This window comes from Danio rerio, chromosome 4, assembly GCF_052040795.2.
Source record: "Danio rerio strain M-AB ecotype USA chromosome 4, GRCz13ab, whole genome shotgun sequence".
Taxonomy (NCBI): Eukaryota; Metazoa; Chordata; class Actinopteri; order Cypriniformes; family Danionidae; genus Danio; species Danio rerio.
Window position 1 is genome coordinate 42,704,845 of NC_141024.2, and position 20,893 is coordinate 42,725,737.

General features: G+C 39.3%; 2 protein-coding genes and 1 long non-coding RNA gene across 4 annotated transcripts in view; 2 read left to right on the plus strand and 1 right to left on the minus strand.

Moving 5' to 3' along the window:
• The window catches only part of LOC148680839 (uncharacterized), a 785,675-nt gene that overhangs the window by 689,684 nt on the left and 75,098 nt on the right, over positions 1-20,893 (plus strand). The window lies entirely within an intron of this gene.
• LOC101886199 (uncharacterized) overlaps positions 1-20,893 on the minus strand; it is an 883,799-nt gene that overhangs the window by 93,166 nt on the left and 769,740 nt on the right. The window lies entirely within an intron of this gene.
• On the plus strand, positions 3,040-19,442 carry LOC148680931 (uncharacterized). 2 transcript variants are annotated; one of them, XM_088650332.1, is made up of 5 exons: positions 3,040-3,079; positions 3,421-3,565; positions 11,281-12,081; positions 14,109-14,663; positions 14,882-19,442. In XM_088650332.1, exons 2-5 carry the CDS (start codon positions 3,481-3,483, stop codon positions 14,887-14,889), a joined length of 1,449 nt encoding a protein of 482 aa, XP_088506458.1. In that variant the 5' UTR covers positions 3,040-3,079; positions 3,421-3,480; the 3' UTR covers positions 14,890-19,442. The 2 variants fall into 2 exon arrangements, with proteins under 2 accessions (XP_088506458.1, XP_088506457.1); XM_088650331.1 differs by having other exon boundaries at positions 14,109-19,442.

Sequence of the window (20,893 nt, forward strand, 5' to 3'; positions counted from 1 at the left end):
GTTTCTGTTAAGAACGCAGAATATATAGATACAACCCTGCTGACCTACTTGATCTGGCATGTGATTGGTTAATACTCAATTGGCCCCCAATAATGCTGGTATAAAGATGCAAATGAGCAGTGGGCAACAGTGAAGACTCAAAACACATTACTGCGGAGGATGGGAAGTTTAGCAGCTATACGAACCATAGCTTTAAAGAGAAATAAAGATGTATTGGGAAAATAAGTTGACTTTTGATGGAAGCTTTTTTATTTTGGCTGCTGCATTTTATAGTTAAATGGGTGGTCCACTGCAATATCACATTTTAAACTTTAGTTGATGTGTAATTTAGCTGTGTGAACATAAACAACATCTCTGAATGTAAAAAGTTCAAAGTTCAATGCAAAGGGAGACCTTAAACAGCCGAAATACAGAACTTGATTTTAACTTGCACTGGGAAAAAAATGTTTTAGAAAAAGCCACAATAAAAAAAAATAAATAAATTAAAAAAAGCAAACAGCAGTTTACACCGAGGGAAAAAAAGTTTTCATTATTAAAAATAAAATTATATTATAATGAATTGAAATCATATATTGTATGCATTTGGGTCAGTTTTAATGCATTAATGAAGGCTATTTAAAGCTGGACCGACCGACGCAAATGTATGTCGCGTTTGTTTAATTTATTATGCATGCGAAAACTTATTCTAAACCAAATTTGTTGCCGGATTCTTTTTATGGGAACGAGAGATAAAGTGCTTATGAAGTGCTTTGTCGGCCTCTGGTGGTTAACTGATGCAGAGCCGACGTCTGGGTCTGGGAGACACATTACTGTGGAGGATGAGAGGTTCAGTTGCTTTACAAACCAGTTTTTACAGAGAAATAATGTTGTATTGGGAAAATAAGTTGACTTTAGCCATCTTCATTTGTTTTGTTGCTGTTGTTTTATAGGACTATTAATTGAAGCTTTTTTTATTGTGGCTGCTGCATTTTGTAGTTAATGTTGATACAGGTATGTTGAGGTATTTTGATTTGAAACACATTTTAATTTTTTTTTTTCCCAAGCCTGGTTAAAAGGTAATGCAAGAGTTATGTGTTGTTTTTGTAGAAGTTTCTCAGAGTCTCTTGGCTGAAGTCTTTGTGTAAAGATGCAAATGAGCTTTGAAAACTCAATCCATACCGATGTCTCAATACACACAACTACATTCACTTATATAATAGTTATAGAAGATGTATACTATTATACTGTGATATATTATCATTCGTTGAAAGAAACAATTTCTGAACTTCACATTGAGGTTTTATTTGTGTTAAGTTCAGTCAATATATTGACATAAGCTAACTATTAGCAGAGTTTTAGTCATTTATTTATTACTGAACTTGTTCTTTATGTGAGTTTAGAGTCCTTTATTTATCTTAAAGCACATGCAGCTTTTTACTGGCTTCTGGAAGACTGTCAACACTTTATGTTTATAAATTGTAACTATCAAAATGTAACTTGTTTCTGTGCCAATTTTGTTTCCTTTCCTTCGTTTTTTAGTTGAACAGAACATGTGTAAGCAGCTCAGCTTTCCCGAAATCCTCTTATTCACCTGGTATGTATTAAAGATGTTTTTCTCTCTATTTATTACTTGTGGTTGTGCACACAAATATGCATAGACATTCACAGAAGCATATATAAGATACTCTGACAAAACCTTTTCCTTTTAACACAGTAAAGCGATCACATACTGTGATGCATCTAAATATTTATAATTAGAAAATAATTACATCACTAGTAAATTTATTGTATAGGCAGTTTATACAGAATAATTCAACGACAAGAGTTCACTTTCATATCTACACAATGCAGAACTTTTAACGTGATTAGCCTGCTCTACCTACACCAACTACAGCATTTCTCAGACTTCTTTTTTCACTATGGTGTAATTACAGTGGTGAACATCACATACAACAACAACTGTACTTACTCCTGTAACTTGTTTGCAACAATGAATTTTAAATATCTGCGTCACATAGTCATTTAAATAAATGGATCATCATTGTGTGCGGTCATCTTTATTAATAGCTGCCTGATTATTAACTGAATAGGACCGTTTAACATATAAGAAACCCGTTGACAGGTATAGCTGTTTATGCCAATACCAACTTGATAGACTATTACATGAACATATTACATGAACAGGACCTGCCTAACATCTCTTAAGACAAATAAGCATAGTGTCTATAACAATACATGCTTGATTGCCCAGATCAATACAGTCGCTACATCTGAATGGTGCTTTTTCACACATTTTAAAAATAACAACTATTTGTAAGCGAAGTTCTTTTCCAATACCAGTTTAATACCTCAAATAATTATACATGTGAGGCATCACAGTGGTGCAGTAGATAGCACTGATCGCCTCACAGTAAGAAGGTTGTTGGTTTGAGCCTCATCTGGGTCAGTTGACATTTTTGTTTGTGTTCTCCCCATGTTCTCATGAGTTTCCTCCAGGTGCTCTGGTTTCCCCCAGTCCACAAGTCCACAGGAACTGTTGAACCATACAGTGGCTGTTTTTTGCCCCTGTATTCTCTTTATTTGCATTCAGCAGAAACAGTTTTAAAATTAGTAGAGGATGAGTAAATAACAGAATTGTAATTTTTATGTGAACTACCCCTTTAATGCTTATGTAAGTAAAGGTAAATTAATATTACTACAGATATTGCTAAAGAATGGCAGGAAACGTGGAACACAGATAATAAGAGACAACAATGCATGTGAAAAAAAGAAACCCTATATAGGCCTATGAAGTTGTAGAAATAGAAGAGGTCATAATTATGAGGATGAGATTTGGAATCAGATATTAATAGAAAGTGTTGTAGACATACAAGTCATTACAAAGTGGATTAAAAAAAAGTTAAGAAAATGTTTAGATTTAAGGTTTGTGAGAGAGAGAGCAGACAAAGTGTAAAGTGAAAACCATGGGAGAAATGTATCAATAAGTCATGACTGCAACAGATAGTGGCAAAAAAGTTAAACAAAAAAGACTTTTATTTTGCCGTGGCGCGTGACGTCATCAGGCAGCGCCGCTTCGTCGCTGTGATTCAACTGGAGAAAGGTTTGTTTTAAAACGTTTACAGATATAAACTGATTTAAAGTTAAAGTTCTAAAGTTTTAAGTTTTTTATGCGATGCTATATTATGTTCCTGCTGTTGGAAATACTATTTTAACCCTTTATACAACTATTTTAGTATTTTAGTAGTACTATTTTATTCTCAGTAACTGAAGGCTGTTGTTTGAATAAAACAACCGAAAAGTGTATAATAAGTGTTTTAATTAATTGTTTCACCTGATTTCTTTTTGTTAATTACTCTCAAATAAAGAAACCATTGAAGCAAGTGTTGAAGAGAAATTATTTTGTTTCTATTCATTGTTTTGTTCATTTTGAACTGGATTAAGTGTCCAAACACAGAGAGAAAAACTCCTGCTGAAGCGACTGATCTCCACACTGTTGTAAAGATGGCGTTTATTAAAGAGGAGAGTGAAGATGTGAAGATTGAAGAGACATTCACAGTCAAACAGGAAGATCTGCAGGAACAAACAGGTTGGTTTTCATACTGATATATTTTAATATTAAGAATAGGCTACTAAATTAAATCCATCTTGCAGCCCTGAGTGTGCTGCCTAGTTCTCCTAAACGCACAAAAGCACTCATTGAAAGACAGGAATGAGTTTCTTTTGTCACTTGCTCTCGTGTCTTTTGTCATTCTTTTAATGTATTATTAGTCTCCCATTTTCTCTACCTTTTTAAGGTTATTGTTTTTCTTGTTCTCCTGCTGTTGGTAAAGCGTCCTTGAGCACTGGCGCTATATAAAATAAACAAAAACAATAAATTAAAGTTCAAATGAGCTGACGATATTTGACCTACAGAATTCTCATAGAAGATATCTGCTATTACGGTGATAGTGTTGACTTTTACTTTTCATTTGCATATGTCACGTTGATCACAATTTTTTTATCAACTTCTTTATGGGTTTAAACTTGTTTCTAGTAGTTGTTACTAGTTCTCACAGATAGTATCTGAGTTAGAATTACATCATTATAATAGCTATTTACCGGGGCTATTGCTTTTAAACAGGGTTTCTGCGGTGCCTTAAATTCCAAAATCTAAATTTTCAATCTACAATCACCAACAACCCATCTCAATAAAACTTTTCATTCAAAAAGGTCTTTTTAACTCTATTTATCATAATGGTTTAAATATTTACTTACAATAACATTTGTTTAAACGTGCTCCATTACTGCTGAGGACATCAACCTAGACAGATTGTTGTGCATATATTTTGTTTATTATAGGTTTTAAAACGTTTAAAGCATTTGTTCATTTATTTATTTATTAATTTTAAAGAAAGTTTACTTAGGAAAAAAAGTGTATGGATACAAGTAAAGCTTACTTGTTGCTACACAGAATTTTAAATCTTTTGCTAAAAAATATCTAAAATATAATTTTTTAAAAATATCATTTATTATTGTATAATTAAATTATGATATTTTTTCATCGGGCAAAATAAAATCTTTTCTATCTTAGCCATTTGAAAAATTCCTTAGCCTTTAGCCCTTTATGAGTCTAAAATTTCAGTCATAATGTTCTTAAAAAATCTTTAAAATTCTTAAATTTAACTTGGTGAAACCTGCAGAAACTCTTGTTTAAAGTATGTCAAAAAAACATGGATGCCCCCAATTTTAAACTTGATGAATGAAATTGACACTAAAATAATAAATTGTTCTAAAACATTGTACAGTATTCTTAACTATATGATGTTGCTGTGGGACGCCGTGAAACAAAATAAACAAATTATAGTGAAACAATAACGCTTAGCATTGCACTGACTACAACTGACCAACAAACTAGTCTAAAAATGACTTTTTCTGCTTAAGTAATGGATTACAGCATGCTGATGATATGCAAACATTTGAGTGTAAAATTCTTCAGTATTGACCATATTCTTCATGTACCAGCAGGCGGCGACATTCAAATCCTTTTTGCTTGAGACTTAAAAAAATAATAATAATTTTTAGATCCTAAAAACAGTGTTCTGCTGCTTAGGCATGTGACGACAACAGTTTACAAGGTATACTGCGGTTAGAAAAAAGTAGATTTTTTAAAACTGCCAAAATGTTCTGCTGTACCATTCCTTTGGTATATGTAAGTTTTTTTTTAAAGGTTTTGTTTTAAGTTTTTCAGGACAACAGTATCTTCAGCAAAAAAGATATCCAAAGATGCCGTTTTAAATCGTTAAGAAATCTGTTTTTGAAACTAATGCAGACAGTGTGTGACGTGTCTGAAGAGCGAGAAGGGATCCGGGGGTGAGAAAGGTGCGCAACTTATTTGAGGACCGGGAGGGAGACGTGCGATTTTTCACTCCTCGTTTTCACTCGTTTGCTCGTTAGGGTTAGTTTTGTAATTAAATTTAATTCACATTTCACATGATTTCTATGTGATTAGCTGACAGGTACATTTCTTCTGTCACTGTACCAAAATTTGAGGTCAAATGATTAGGATCCATATCTTTATTACATTTAGATGAAAATTGTCTAAAAATATTGGCCCAAAATCTATGTAATTTAGGGCATCCCCAGAACATATGACTGATCTGCTCGTTCCAAACCACATCTGGGACAAGATGAATCTGAGTCACATACAGAAGATGAGTGTAACAGTTCTATGGCATATTGCCAGGCTGTATCTGATATTTCTAGTCCCAGTTCGTCTTACCATTTCTGATTTATATGGTTTAGGGAAGGAGAGGGCAGTTCTTTGGATCACTTCATATAACATGGAAATCATACCCCTTTGATATGGGTCCATATTTACCAATTCATCTATCCAGCATGCTTCTGGTTGGTTCAGTGAAGGACAGAAGTGTTTTTTAATGAAACTATGGACCTGAGGGTACCTAAAAGAATTAGACTGGGGAATCTCAATGTCTGTTCTTAACTGTTAAATGAGATAAATATGCCATCTTTAAACAGGTCTTTAACACAGTTAACTCCCTTCCTAAACCAAAATTGGACTGCTGAAATCTATAATCTTGGCAATACAAACAGACACAGTCTGAAATAGAAACAGAAATCTTGGTAGTATTATCAGTTTAATGGAATTGATCTTCCCAGCCAAAGATAAAGGAAAGGTTGACCAGTGCGTCATGTCTCGTTTGACTTTGTCTAACGTCATTTAAAAATTATTAATAAACAAATCCTTATATTGGCGTGTCACACTCACACCAAGATATACAAATTTATCAGGACTTGCTTAAAATGGAAAGGTTTGGGTAGACATTTGCTGTGCTCTATCATTGAAAGGGAAAAGGAGATTTTTTGCTAGATTGACTTTGTCTCAAGAAACATTTGCAAATTCTGAAATTATTGTAGGAGTTTTTGGAATGCATGTATCTGGAATTGACAGAAAAAAGTAGATCATCCGCATATAGCAGAAACTTATGTTCTTGTCCCTCTCTGAAAATTCCTTGCAAGCCATCTGAGTTCCTTAATTTGGTTGCAGGAGGTTTGATGACAATGTCAAAGAGCAGAGGGGACAGAGGGCAGCCCTGTCTCGTTCCTCTAGAGCAGGCATGTGCAAACTTGGTCCTGGAGGGCCAGTGTTCTGCAAAGTTTAGTTTCAACCCCAATCAGACACACCTGGACTAGCTAATCAAGCTTTTATGTCCCGTTTCCACTGAGTGGTTCGGTTTGGTACGCTTTTATGGCCATTTCCAATGTCAAAAGGCGTACCGAACCAAACCGTACCATACCACTTTTTTGGCACCCTTTCGAAAAGGTCCCAAACACTAAGGCCGTACTCACACTAGATACAGCTGCCTTGAACCGGGCCAAAGCGCTTGTCCCCCTCCCGTCTCCCCAGAGGGCCCGCACTCACACCACAAACGGGCCTCGGCACACTTACGTCATCACTGCTGCGCTGTTCAGTGAGAAGCGCTTTCTCACTCAACAGCACAGTAAAGATTTCTCTAGTTATATCGTTTCAGTCGTTAGTTATGCAGTGACATGCAGTCGAATATTTCGCCAAACAGTGCTTAGGGATGCTGTGACACGCAGTCAGATATTTCGCCAAACAGATTCGCCACTTTTGGCGCTCATAAACAATCATAAAGCTCTCGTCCTGCAGGAATGAGGTCTGCTGAAGCCACGCAGCTGTCGTGCTTCGAGGAGTTCTCGTCTGTAATAAACTACGGCAGTTTGCGTTCACTGAACAGTAAGAATGATTAATAAATCCATATGTAACAGCCCCTTAAAAGTCACGTCTTGCTTTCAGTTTCGGGCTTTGGCGCGTTTTGCACTCGCACACAAGCATACCGTGCCAAAGCCCAAGTGAACCGCGCTCAGGCACACCTCTTCCAACCGGGCCAAGTGAACCATGCTTGAGCCCGATTTAGCGCACCCACACTTCTCAAACGATCTGGGAAACGGGCCTGGGCATGGTACGGATGGCATAGTGTGAGTAGGCCCTAAAAGGCAGAGCTAGACGTGCAGCTGAACGCTATTGGTTTACAGAGATACGTCATTCGTAGACACAAGCCAGAATCTAAACAAAGGACCCGCCATGTTTAAAATACACAGCGAGAGATTACAGTGGAATTATATACATATGCAGCCATGGTCGATCCAGGCTCAAACAAACCCTGTCGTCGTCTTGATAAACAGCCACAAAGCCATGGAGAAGAGCAGATTTACCCTGTGCAGCGTAGTTTTTTACGAGCCAGTCTGAAGCCCGAGTGGTTTCGCTTTCTTCCTTACGCTGGCCACGCGTCTCTATTTGAAATAACAAACTTCTTGAGCTGATAATAATAACATGCGATTGATTATTGACAAGCTTTGGAAACCCGGTCCTGTGAGAAGCTGACAAACGCGGGACACATTCTGTGACACATTCAGAAAGAAAAGGACAAACGTTAAAATTCCTTCTTTTGTCAACTGATCTGAATCACAGAGGTATGGTAATTCTTAATAATTAAAAAAGCTCTCAATACATTCAATTTAGTTTACCTCAGAGTTGTAAATAGTTTTATAGAAGTTTTTAAATTGATCACTAATACCCTCTTGTTCAGTAATAATACTGCCATCATCCTTACTAACTGCTGCTATAACACAAGCTGCTGAGGATTTTTTCAGTTGGTAACACAATAACCTGCCAGCTCATTCACCATGTTCATAATGAATCTGGCGTGATCTTATGTGGAGATCCTCAAGGAGTCATTCCGCTTGCAGAATAAGTATTTTCTTATGAAGCTCTTCGGAAGATGATGTTGATTGTAGCTGATCAATTGTATTATTTTTTTACATGACATTGTCCATCACTGATGGCCGACAAACTTCACGATGCTTAGCCGGCATCACGATCCATCGCCCTGCCCCACATTTATATTGATATATAACTTATTATTTGCATGTCATCGTAATAGCAATAACAGTCTTTTTGTGAGCTGTGTTAAATGTTACATATAGCTGCCGCTTGCATGGCTGACAGCATCGTGAGGATTAAATGAAGGATTATACAATACCTCTCGCACTTAAATGTGTAGGTTCAGTGCCAAACACTGTTACCTGTGGACTTGAAGCAACTAGAAGTCTTTTATCCACTCTTGGAAAAGTGTAAATGGTGGATTAACACTCAGCACATGATCACTAATAAGATGCGCCGTTATTAATATCTTTAGGTAAATCTGTATGTTATTTTCATTCTCTCATCTTCAGCGCTTCACATTTTCGCAGTTGTATCATCTGAAGGCAGAAGGCATTGACTGAGTGATTGACAGCTGATATTAACCAATCATTTGCAAGCATTGCAGGCGGTGCAAGCATTGCAGGCTTTTTTACATCAAGTTCACATAACAACTGTTTTAATCTGTTCCTGGTGCTGCGTTTGACGTTTTTAGGTGCAAAGATGCATTCTGCATAAATGTCTCTTTAATCTGCGCACACAGTGAGGATTTTACAGTGAAAACGATGAAAATGTATGCACTACACTGAACTTAAACCGAACTCTCGTGTTCTCCACCAGCTGTGGGAAAAGCCCTTGTAATGACACAGATCACTGTGCCATGCCCGTAGCCAGGGGGTTTCGGGTTGTTCGAACGAACCACCCCCCATGGCCCCCATGTAATTTAATTTAATATTATATAATGCATATTATAATTATTTATATTTAACATATATATTGTAATAAAGTGTAATTTTATATAACTTTGGCCAGTAATTAGAATCCCATTGAGCCTCAAAGCCACAATAAAGTGACGCGAGTCTTGTGACATAACCCACTGAGTGGTAACACTTGAATCTTTGATGTGACATCCTCCTTTGATACCTTACTCTTTGGCTCTCTTCTCTTGAGCCCCTTTCACACATGCAGACCTTTCCGGAAAATTACCGGCAATTTTCTGGAAAGGTTGTATGTGTGAACAGGTCCTTTTTGAAAATACCGGTAAATTCGTTCTGGCTATTTTCCAGAAAGAGAAGTTGTAACATTCCCGGTAATATGCCGGAATGCTGCGCTGTGTGAATGCAGAAGGAAGATTGCCGGAAAGAACGCGTGCACGTCTAGAACGTGCTGACGTGAGACACCTGCTTTAGCCAATCAGAACAGTCAGACGCATTTAGTTAGAAGTTAGTCAGATAATGTTTATATGTTCTTCTTAATGCCAACTGTGTAAATAATCATCGATGAGATGCTTATGATAAGCCGCTGTTTGTTTACCTTCACGCATAGCGTGTGACTGTGAAACAGCCTGTGAGCGCCAGCACACGCACATATTATGAACATCTTGACATGCCAAAGTGATCCTCCATATGTTTTCTTCGAAGTTGTTCACAATATTGATCATCCACAGAGTTTGTAATGTAGTCAAATGTTTACAAATACAAGCGCAGCCGTTTAAGGCTCATTTGTGGTAAATGATGTCAGAATTTACCGGTATTTTGGAATGGATTTGTGAAAGGTCTTTTCTGGAAAATTTCCGTAACGTCCTCGCCTGTGTGAACAGCACTTTTTTGAATATACCGGTAAAGTCGTTCCGGAAATTTTCCACATATTTACCGGTATAACTGTGTGAAAAGGGCTTTGATCTGTATTACAGATTATCTCTTGTCATCTGGTTTTATATGCAGTCACAGGAGCTCTCGTTTGCCTTTTTTTCTGTTTATACCACATCATTCCCCTTCATGTTTGTCAGTAAGTTATCGATCATTTGTGTGCATATTATTTTGTTACTCACCCTGTATGTTTCCAAGACCACCAGTGAGTGAGTGTCTGGTTGTTTTTTCCTACGGCACTTCCTCAGCGCTCACCCGACCGGGTGTTTACTTTGACTTTTGCTTTTTCCAAGACTCGCTTCTCAATAAAGACTTGCATTTGAGCTCACTCTTTTTTTTAACTCGTGACACAAGTATTTTCTTTCTCATTTGTGTTTAAAGGTCTTTAGATTTTGGCATGATGTCTAGCTTTGAGGCTTTTTTTGGTCTACTTCACTTTGTCAGACAGGTCCTATTTTGGTGATTTCTTGATTGCGAACGTGTGGTAGTATTCAGGTCTGGGTGTGGCTAGAGAACTTGAAGCCGGTGTGATAAATTAAAGTTGTTCTAATGGGAATTTTTTTTTCACACAAGGCTGTGTAGTTCAGTATTTTGTCTTCAATTTAAGAATAAAAACTTGATTTAAAAACTGCACAATGTGTTTAATTGTGTTATCTTTGACTAATATTTACATTTGTTTGATGATCTGAAACAGTTAAGTGTTAGATTTCTGCATTGCATTTGTTACAGATTACATACCTCTAGAACATTTCTCATTTAAAGGTGCAGATTTAAAGCTTTATGCAGATATTATACATGTGTCATATGTCTATGAGGCAAATATTAGCAGAGATTCAGCTGTTTTTTTTAACAGGTTTACCAGTCAGGCACAGAATGAAAAAGCATTCCATATCTGCTTTACAAGTTTTACAAAAACAAACTGTTTTGTTGTGATTACGAATATATACAAATAGAAACTGGCCATTTACAGCTTTCAAATTTATGTCTCATCAATATGACCAAAATTAATCTAGGAATAATCATATAAGAATCTGCTTAAATGTGTATCTGTGTAATGGACTCCAGGAGGTAAATATGACAAGATCAATCTAAAAATGATCTTGTCTTTACATTTAATGTGCATCAAAATTAAGATTTGTGTAGCCAATGTTTTCACTTCCTTTTCACTGAGTTTTAATGATTTACTAAAAAGTAAACTTATTTCTATTTCAGACCTAATTAAAGACTACGAGGAGAGTAAAGAGGAGGAACATCATGTCAAAATTGAGGACAAAACTCATTTAGAGACTGATGGTATTTTAAAAGTGAGAGACAAGAGTTGTTTTACCTGCACTCAGTGTGGAAAGAGTTTGGCAAGCAAAAGCAAACTAAAGACTCACATGAGGATTCACACTGGAGAGAAACCATTCACATGCACTCAGTGTGGGAAGTGTTTCAGCCACTCATCATACCTTAATCTACACATGAGGATCCACACTGGAGAGAAACCATTAACATGCCCTCAGTGTGGGAAGAGTTATAGCAAATCATCGTCGCTTTATAGACACATGATGATCCACACTGGAGAAAAACCATTCACTTGCACTCATTGTGGGAAGAGTTTCTGCGATGCATCATACCTTAAAAAACACATGAGGATCCACACTGGAGAAAAACCATACACATGCGCTCAGTGTGGGAAGAGTTTCAGCAAATCTTCCGGGCTTTATAGTCACATGAAGATCCACACCAGAGAAAAACCATTCACTTGCACTCAGTCTGGGAAGAGTTTCAGACACTCATCACACCGTAATCAACACATCATGATCCACACTGGAGAGAAACCATGCACATGCACTCAATGTGGGAAGAGTTTTAGCCTATCATCATACCTTAAAAAACACACGAAGATCCACACTGGTGTGAGAGAGTATATGTGCTTGGAGTGTGAGAAGACTTTTATTACAGCTGCAGAATTGAAACGGCACCAGAGGATTCACACTAGAGAAAAACCGTACAAGTGTTCACACTGCAGTAAGAGGTTTACTCACTCAGAAACCCTGAAAACACACCAGAGGATTCACACTGGAGATAAACTGTACACGTGTTCACACTGTAGTAAAAGGTTTACTCATTTAGGAACCCTAAAAAGACATCAGAGAATTCACACTGGAGATAAACTGTAGACATGATCAGTGTGTACTAGGGTTGGGTACCGAAACCCGGTGCCATTATAGCACCGGTACCTTGGTAACTGGTATGTACAGGTATTAAATCAGCGTATGAATTTCGGTGCTGCGGCATGGACACATGTAGCAGCATAGAAAGAGCGCTCCCATACACACTGGTATTAATGTACCAAAATGTTTTGATATCTATATATCAAAAAAGTAAATACATTGTACTTACTGTGTTCATAATGTCTTTTAGAACAATTCTGATACTCTGAAGGTGAAATACAGCTAAGGTGGGGACAGGTTTGGGGGTATGGATAGGTTTAGGGGTGGATAAAGGTGTAATTAAAGTTTAATTCGATTAACCAATCAAAAGTGCAATGTCAAAAGTAATATTCACTAAATTGTATTATGTGTCACAATATACACAGTAACTATATTGAAATAAATTAGTTAAAGCACTTAATAAAAAGGGGGATCAATCTTTTTCTTACATTTGTTTCAGTTTTTACTTTGGTGTAATGTATATGTAACTTTAATGTATATACAGAAATACCTTTTTGCATAGCACTCCATAAAAGGCATTAATTTAAAGAAAAAATCTCTGAGAGGGTATATTAATTTTCGCTGAGCACTGTGTGTGTGTGTGTGTTCTGCACTTATTTCTACATAAATTAGTACACTTCTCACAAATGTCTTTTAAATAAATAGTTTTGCCTTGTGTTATACTGTGCCTACACATAGCTTACTATTAAATTGCAGAGTGAAAATGTATAAATGTGTTAGTTTGTGTTCTGTGGTACAAACATTTGAAAAATAATAACACTTTTGTATGTATCTATGCTGCAAATGCACACTTTAATGGCTCTGATGTGAGCCATAAAACTCCTGAGAACCAGAAATGCATTTATAACATTTAAATCATTAATATATTTATTTTTATTTTTTTCAAATACAAACATTCAAACAATTTTGCAGAGGGATTTAGTGGCTGCAGATATGACGTAGATGAAAATACTGTAAGTGGTTATCTTTGTGCGTGAAAGTCTTTACTTAAAATGTATTATAATACAATTCAAAAAATAAAAATAAAACAAAATACAAAGTCAAAATGTAGGTTTAAACATGTGCTGAGTTAAAGTAGATTTAAAACAACAAACAAAAACAAGACGTGCACCGAAAATAGCAACAACAGCAGTAGACAAATCTTTTTTTAAAAGCATACCTTTTTTATAACCCACTGTATTTTACAAAAAGTGATTTAATGGCTCCCAGGAGTCTTTCCATTTCATCCCACTGTAAATCAGTAAAAGACATTTAATTATAATTATTTTTACAGGATAGTCTGTGATATTTAAATTAACAATTTTTATAAGTAATTTGCTGCAAACACAGATATATTAGTTAAAGATTATTACAATTTTAAGCTTTGAAAAAAGGTTATCTTCACTTTACATTATTATCTACAAGAAAAATTGTTAACATCAAAAAACTTTCATAGTTTGTTCAACATATTTCCACCACTGTATGACAGAATTATATTGTGTATTTGTGACACTTAACATCCAGAACACGGCTTCCATCTGACTCTGGCCTCTTCAACACCCTTTAAGAACATGAGCCTTGAGCAACATTAACTGTTAGTACTGATTGACTAGAATTATTTGAACATTTAGCATAATTGTTTGACCTAGCCACAACAATATCTATTATATGAAATATCTAGAAAGTCAGCATAATTGTCTATAAAACTTTTCACTGTCAATGTCACACAATCAAGTACTTTCAAAGAAGCAGCTTGTCACAAGATTTGTGTAGCCAATGTTTTCACTTCCTTTTCACTGAGTTTTAATGATTTACTAAAAAGTAAACTTATTTCTATTTCAGACCTAATTAAAGACTACGAGGAGAGTAAAGAGGAGGAACATCATGTCAAAATTGAGGACAAAACTCATTTAGAGACTGATGGTATTTTAAAAGTGAGAGACAAGAGTTGTTTAACCTGCACTCAGTGTGGAAAGAGTTTGGCAAGCAAAAGCAAACTAAAGACTCACATGAGGATTCACACTGGAGAGAAACCATTCACATGCACTCATTGTGGGAAGTGTTTCAGCCACTCATCATACCTTAATCTACACATGAGGATCCACACTGGAGAGAAACCATTAACATGCCCTCAGTGTGGGAAGAGTTATAGCAAATCATTGTCGCTTTATAGACACATGATGATCCACACTGGAGAAAAACCATTCACTTGCACTCATTGTGGGAAGAGTTTCTGCGATGCATCATACCTTAAAAAACACATGAGGATCCACACTGGAGAAAAACCATACACATGCGCTCAGTGTGGGAAGAGTTTCAGCAAATCTTCCGGGCTTTATAGTCACATGAAGATCCACACCAGAGAAAAACCATTCAAAAAGGTTATCTTAGTTGCAGGTTTGTGCGCTCTTCCGGAATGTCTGTGTGATCATGTGGGTTTGTTTTGTTTTTGTGGCCCACGTGTAATTGTTTTGGTCACGTGGCATGACGGCACTCCGTTGGATTGATTGTTCGCCAGCTGATTCACATTATCGTGCCTATATAAGTGCTACGTGTTATGTGTTCATTGTCAGTTCGTTACGTGTGCTTATGTGTGCTATTCTGTCTGTGCTCAGGACCGTGAGGAGTTTCTTCTAGAGCCTGTTTTCCTGTTTGATCCCTGCCCTGTTCTCCTTGCCCTAGCACCGCACTCATTTGTTGCACCTGTTTTTGAGTTTGACTGTGTCAAATAAATACTTTTTGTTCACTCACACATTGGATCTATCTGACCATTTATTTGAGTGTGACAAAACGAACTGACCTTTACCATGGATCTAGCGAGTGCATCACAGATATTGGAGTTCCTTACAACTAGCAACGCCAGGATCGATCGCCAGGATGAGGCTTTGGCCACGACTGCACAGGCTATCCAGGCCTTGGTTGGTCAGGTGTCATTACTGACTACTCAGGTCCAACAGCTGGTTTCTGGAGCAGCACAAGCGGAGCCTGCACCAGTTCCAGAGGTGATGCCTGCGCCGGTGACTGCCAGTGCTAACGTTACCGTTGGTCGCTCAGTTGAGCCTCGCCTTCCTCCGCCGACCTGCTATGCTGGGGAGCCTCACTTATGCCGGTCCTTCTTGTCCAAATGCTCCCTGTACTTCTCCCTGCAGCCGTCTTTGTTTTCTTCAAAGCAGTCCAAGGTGGCGTTCGTTATCACCCTCCTTTCGGGAAGGGCGGCTCAATGGGGAACCACAGCATGGGAGAAGAAATTACCATGTTGTTCCTCCTTTGATCTGTTCTCTAAGAAACTCAAAAAGGTCTTTGATCGGGCCGCCTCTGGGAGAGAGGCCGCCCAAGTCCTCGCTGAGCTCCGCCAGGGGAATCGGACTATGTGGCGGACTGTTCTATTGAGTTCTGCACTTTGGCTGCTGAATCCGGCTGGAACGCGGAGGCTCAATGGGACATGTTCCTTCATGGCCTTTCTGATCGTCTTCAGGACGAGATCTACTCCCTAGATCTTCCCAAAACTCTCGACGAGCTGGTGGATTTGGCCATCCGGGTGGACTCCAGACTGCTTCGCCGTGAGAGTCGCATGCGGCAAAACAGGTTTCCAGATCCTGTTCCTGACTCGCCGGTCTTGGCGATGGCACCGGAAGTTGGGAGCGTTGACCCGGAACCGATGCAGTTGGGCAGATCCCGACAAATCCTCTACGTCTGCTACATTACTGCCCGTCACTTTATCATGGGGTTCCGGAACTCAAGAGACACAGGGGCTCGTCGATTCCGGGGCGGAGGGAAACTTCATTGACTCTAGTTTCACTTTCAGTTTTAAACTTCTGGTCATAGCACTGTCGCAACCCATTGCAGTACACGCACTCAGCGGACTTTCCCTTCCCACCATCACTCACTCCACTAAACCCATAAAACTGATCACGTCTGGAAATCATGTTGAAAACATTTCATTTTTTTAACAGACTGTTCCAACACACCGGTGGTTTTAGGTCATCCTTGGTTGATTCTTCATAAGCCTCACATTAACTGGGGTCTTAATACTATATTTTCGTGGAGTGAGAACTGTCATCAGTCCTGTCTTTCGTCTGCTCGTTCTGCTGTTTCTTGTTCTGTGTTTCAGGAGGAGCGCATGGACCTGTCAAACGTGCCCAGTGAGTACCACGACCTGAAGGAAGTGTTCAGTAAGTCTCAAGCTGCTTCTCTGCCTCCTCATCTTCCCTATGACTGTGCAATAGATTTATTGCCAGGTACCTCTCCGCCTAAAGGCAAGTTATACTCACTTTCTATTCCTGAGAGGGAGGCCATGGAGAAGTATATTTCTGATTCTCTAGCGGCCAAGATCATACGGCCCCCTTCTTCACCGGTGGGGGCGGGGTTCTTTTTCGTGAAAAAGAAGGATGGGTCTCTTAGACCCTGCATTGACTATCGAGGGCTAAACAGCATCACGGTGAAGAATACGTATCCTTTGCCGCTGATGTCTTCAGCGTTCGAACGTCTGCAAGGGGCGTCGTTTTTCACGAAATTAGATCTCCGCAACGCATATCATTTAGTTCGCATGAAGCAGGGCCATGAGTGGAAAACCGCCTTCCTTACCCCTAGGGGGCATTTTGAATATTGTGTACTTCCTTTCTGGCTTTATAATGCTCCTGCGGTTTACCAAGCACTCGTAAATGACGTGTTGCGAGACATGATAGATCAGTTTATTTATTTCTACCTGGATGACATTCTGATTTTTTCTCGTTCTCTCCAGAAACATGTGCAGCACGTCAGGCGAGTGCTTCAGCGGCTGCTAGAGAATGGGCTTTTGTCAAGGTGGAGAAATGCGTGTTCCATGCACAGTCTGTTCCCTTTCTAGGACACATTGTGTCAGTCGAGGGGGTGCGCATGGATCCAGAGAAGGTTCAGGCTGTGGTAAATTGGCCAATTCCGTCTCGAGTCTCGTAAGGCCCTGCAGAGATTTCTGGGCTTCGCCAATTTTTACCGGCATTTTATTCGCAATTTCAGCCAGCTCGCCGCTCCTCTGACGTCCTTAACCTCCTCCAAAACTCCCTTCAGGTGGTCGAGTGTAGCACAGGCTGCATTCTCCAATCTGAAGAACCGCTTTGTTTCAGTTCCCATTCTAGTGACACCTGATCCCTCCCGGCAGTCTGTGGTGGAGGATGACGCGTCAGAGGTGGGGGTGGGCGCTATCCTGTCCCAGCACGCCGCCTCGGATGACAGAATTCATCCATGTGCGTTTTTCTCTCATCGATTATCTCCCGCAGAACGAAACTACGACATTGGTAATAGGGAGTTGGTGGCGGTCAAACTCGCTTTGGAGGAGTGGCGTCATTGGTTGGAGGGCTCGGGGGTTCCCTTTATCATTTGGACCGATCATAAGAACCTCGAATACATCAGGTCCGCCAAACGACTCAGCTCCAGGCAGGCTCGGTGGGCATTATTTTTCGGACGTTTCGACTTTACCATCTCTTATCGGCCGGGTTCCAAAAACATCAAACCTGACACGTTATCCCATCTTTTTGATTCTTCCGAGCGCAATACCTCTCTTGAGCCCATCATTCCCCAGAGGATTTGTATTTCTGCAGTGACATGGGAGATCGAGAGCAGGGTTCGCACAGCCCTGGACGGGGTAACGCCCCCGGTTGGATGCCCACCTAGTAGATTGTTTGTGCCGGAGGGGATTCGGTCTGACGTCATTCGATGGGGACATTCCTCCAAAGTGGCTTGTCATCCAGGGGTGAGTCGTACATTATTCTTAGTTAAACAGCGATTCTGGTGGCCAGCTATGGCACGGGACATACGCGAGTTTGTTTTGGCCTGTTCTGTTTGTGCTGTTTCTAAGACTTCTAATCGCCCCCCTGCTGGACTCCTTCAGCCGCTGTCAGTGCCTTCGAGACCCTCGTCGCACATTTCGCTAGATTTCGTTACCGGTCTCCCGCCATCTGGTGGCAATACGGCTGTTTTGACCGTTGTGGACCGGTTCTCGAAGGCTACTCATTTTATTCCTCTGCCCAAATTACCCTCAGCCAGAGAGACAGCGGATGCTGTCATTAATCACGTCTTTCGCATTCATGGCCTCCCGACGGATGTGGTTTCTGACAGGGGGCCTCAATTTGTCTCTAAATTTTGGAGAGAATTCTGTCATTTATTGGGAGCGACTGTAAGTCTTTCTTCTGGTTTTCATCCTCAGAGTAACGGACAAACCGAAAGAGCCAATCAACATCTCGAGCGCATGTTACGTTGTTGTGTTTCCCAGAATCCCTCCTCTTGGAGTCAGCAGCTCCCATGGGTGGAGTACGCACACAATTAATTACCAGTATCGGCTACGGACCTTTCTCCGTTTCAGTGTAGCTTAGGTTACCAGCCACCAGCTTTTCCCAGTCTGGAATCCGAAGTCGCGGTTCCCTCCGCCCACGCCTTTATCCAGAGGTGTCGACGCACTTGGAACAGGGCCAGACAGACCCTCCTCCAAGTGGGTGCGCGCACCAAGGCTAAAGCCGATCGCCACCGGTCGAAGCCTCCCGTTTATGTCGCCGGTCAAAAAGTGTGGCTTTCAACTAAGAATATTCCCTTGCGTTCCGTATGTAATAAACTTGCACCTAAATTTATTGGCCCATTCACTGTCATCAAGATCATTAGTCCGGTGGCAGTCCGCCTTAAACTTCCTCCAGCGTACAGGAGAATACATCCCGTGTTTCACGTTTCTAAATTAAAGCCCGTTTTTCATACGGCGATTAACCCGCCCACTCCCACTCTCTTATCGATGATTACAATCGCCTGGTAAGTGCTTCTGGGAGCACCAGGAGGTGCTCTTGAGAGAGGGGTAATGTCACGGTTGCAGGTTTGTGCGCTTTTCCGGAGTGTCTGTTTGATCACGTTGGTTTGTTTTTGTTCTCCTCATGTATTTGTTTTGATCACGTGTGATGACGGCACTCAGCTGGCTTGATGAGCTCGCCAGCTGAGGCTCATATTCGGGTCTATATATGGGCCACGTTTTCTGTGTGTCTTTGTCAGTTCGTTATGTGTGCTTATGGTGTGCTGTTCTGTCTGTGTGCTTAGGATCTGAGGACTAATTTCTGGACCCTGTTTCCCGTCTGATTCCTGCCTGATCTCTCCTAGCACTAGCACCATTCATTACTTGATTTTTGTTTGACTTTGTCAATAAATATTATTTTGTTTAATTCGCACTTGGATCCCTCTGAACATTCATTTATTCGTGACAAAATTATAAAAGGGCCTTGTAGATGGAGATTTCATCCAAGATGGCTTCATGATCCAAAATTTATGGAGTTCAATGGTTCTCAAATTGATTTATTTTTTAAAACTAATCTGAAAGAAACATCTGCATCTATAAGATGGGAAGCCTTTAAGGCTTATATAAGGGGCCAAATGATAAGCTACACATGCTCTGTCAATAAAAAAAGGAAAATGGAATTACAAAATTTAGAAGAAAGAATTCGGAAATTAGAAGAAGATATATATTCAGATTTGTCAAATTCCAACATACTTAAACAGGAACTGCTTATTCTAAGAGCAAAATATAATGAAATATCTGCAACAAAAGCTGAAGCCAGTTTAATCCGTCTTAAACAAACATTTTATGAGTATGGAGAAAAGGCAAGTAGACTTTTGTCTTGGCAGATAAAACAATTACAATCAAGTAAAGCTTTACATAATATTTATACAACAGCTGGTAATCTGACTTCAGACCCAGATGAGATTAATGAAACTTTTTCCAAATTCTTCCAAATGCTATACAATACAGAATCATCAGAATGCAGCATGGACCAAACTTTATTTTTAGATGATCTTTTGATTCCTTTTATAAGCATTGAAGCCAAAAAAGAACTGGAGGAACCTCTAACTAGTAAAGAAATTTCAAATGCTATTGTGAATATGAAAAGTGGTAAAACAGCTGGACTAGACGGGATACCAATTGATATATATAAAGCCTTTAAAGATAAATTAGCAGTTCCTTTGTTAGAAATGTATAAAGAGTCAATGTTGGAGGGCTGTCTTCCTCCTTCTCTAAGAGCTGCATTAATAACACTCATTCCTAAACCCCATAAACCCTTAGACAGATGTGAATCATATAGGCCAATTTCGTTAATGAACTCCGATGCCAAAATTATAGCCAAGATTTTACCCCTTCGATTGGAAGCTCATCTACCGTCCCTAATAGGAATGGACCAAAATGGCTTTGTTCGAAACAGACAGGCCATTCATAACATCAGGCGAGTACTAAATATCGTTCATGAGATGGATGGCTCTAAAGATACAGGTATTTTATCGTTAGATGCAGAAAAAGCATTTGATAGAGTCGAATGGTCCTATTTATTTGACATACTCAGCCGTTTTGGATGTGGACAGAATTTTTGCCAGTGGGTGAAGACCTTGTATCAAAGTCCAACTGCAGAAGTAATTACCAATAACTTAATCTCCAAACCATTTAATCTATATCGTGGCACACGTCAAGGCTGTCCACTTTCTCCTTTATTATTTGTAATGACTTTGGAACCTTTGGCAATAGCAATTAGAACTCACCCATTTATAAAGGGAATTGAAATTGCAGGTGTAGAGCATCGGATATCTCTCTACGCAGACGATATTGTTTTATTTTTAACAAAACTTAGAGA

What these genes read in the sequence shown, in the direction of transcription:
- LOC148680931 (XM_088650331.1), top strand. Translation starts at nt 3,481, where the DNA reads ATGGCGTTTATTAAAGAGGAGAGTGAAGATGTGAAGATTGAAGAGACA. An exon ending in AGATCTGCAGGAACAAACAG is followed by an intron (nt 3,566 to 11,280) that starts GTTGGTTTTCAT and finishes TTTCTATTTCAG; the next exon opens with ACCTAATTAAAGACTACGAG. An exon ending in GTACAAGTGTTCACACTGCA is followed by an intron (nt 12,082 to 14,108) that starts GTAAGAGGTTTA and finishes TTTCTATTTCAG; the next exon opens with ACCTAATTAAAGACTACGAG.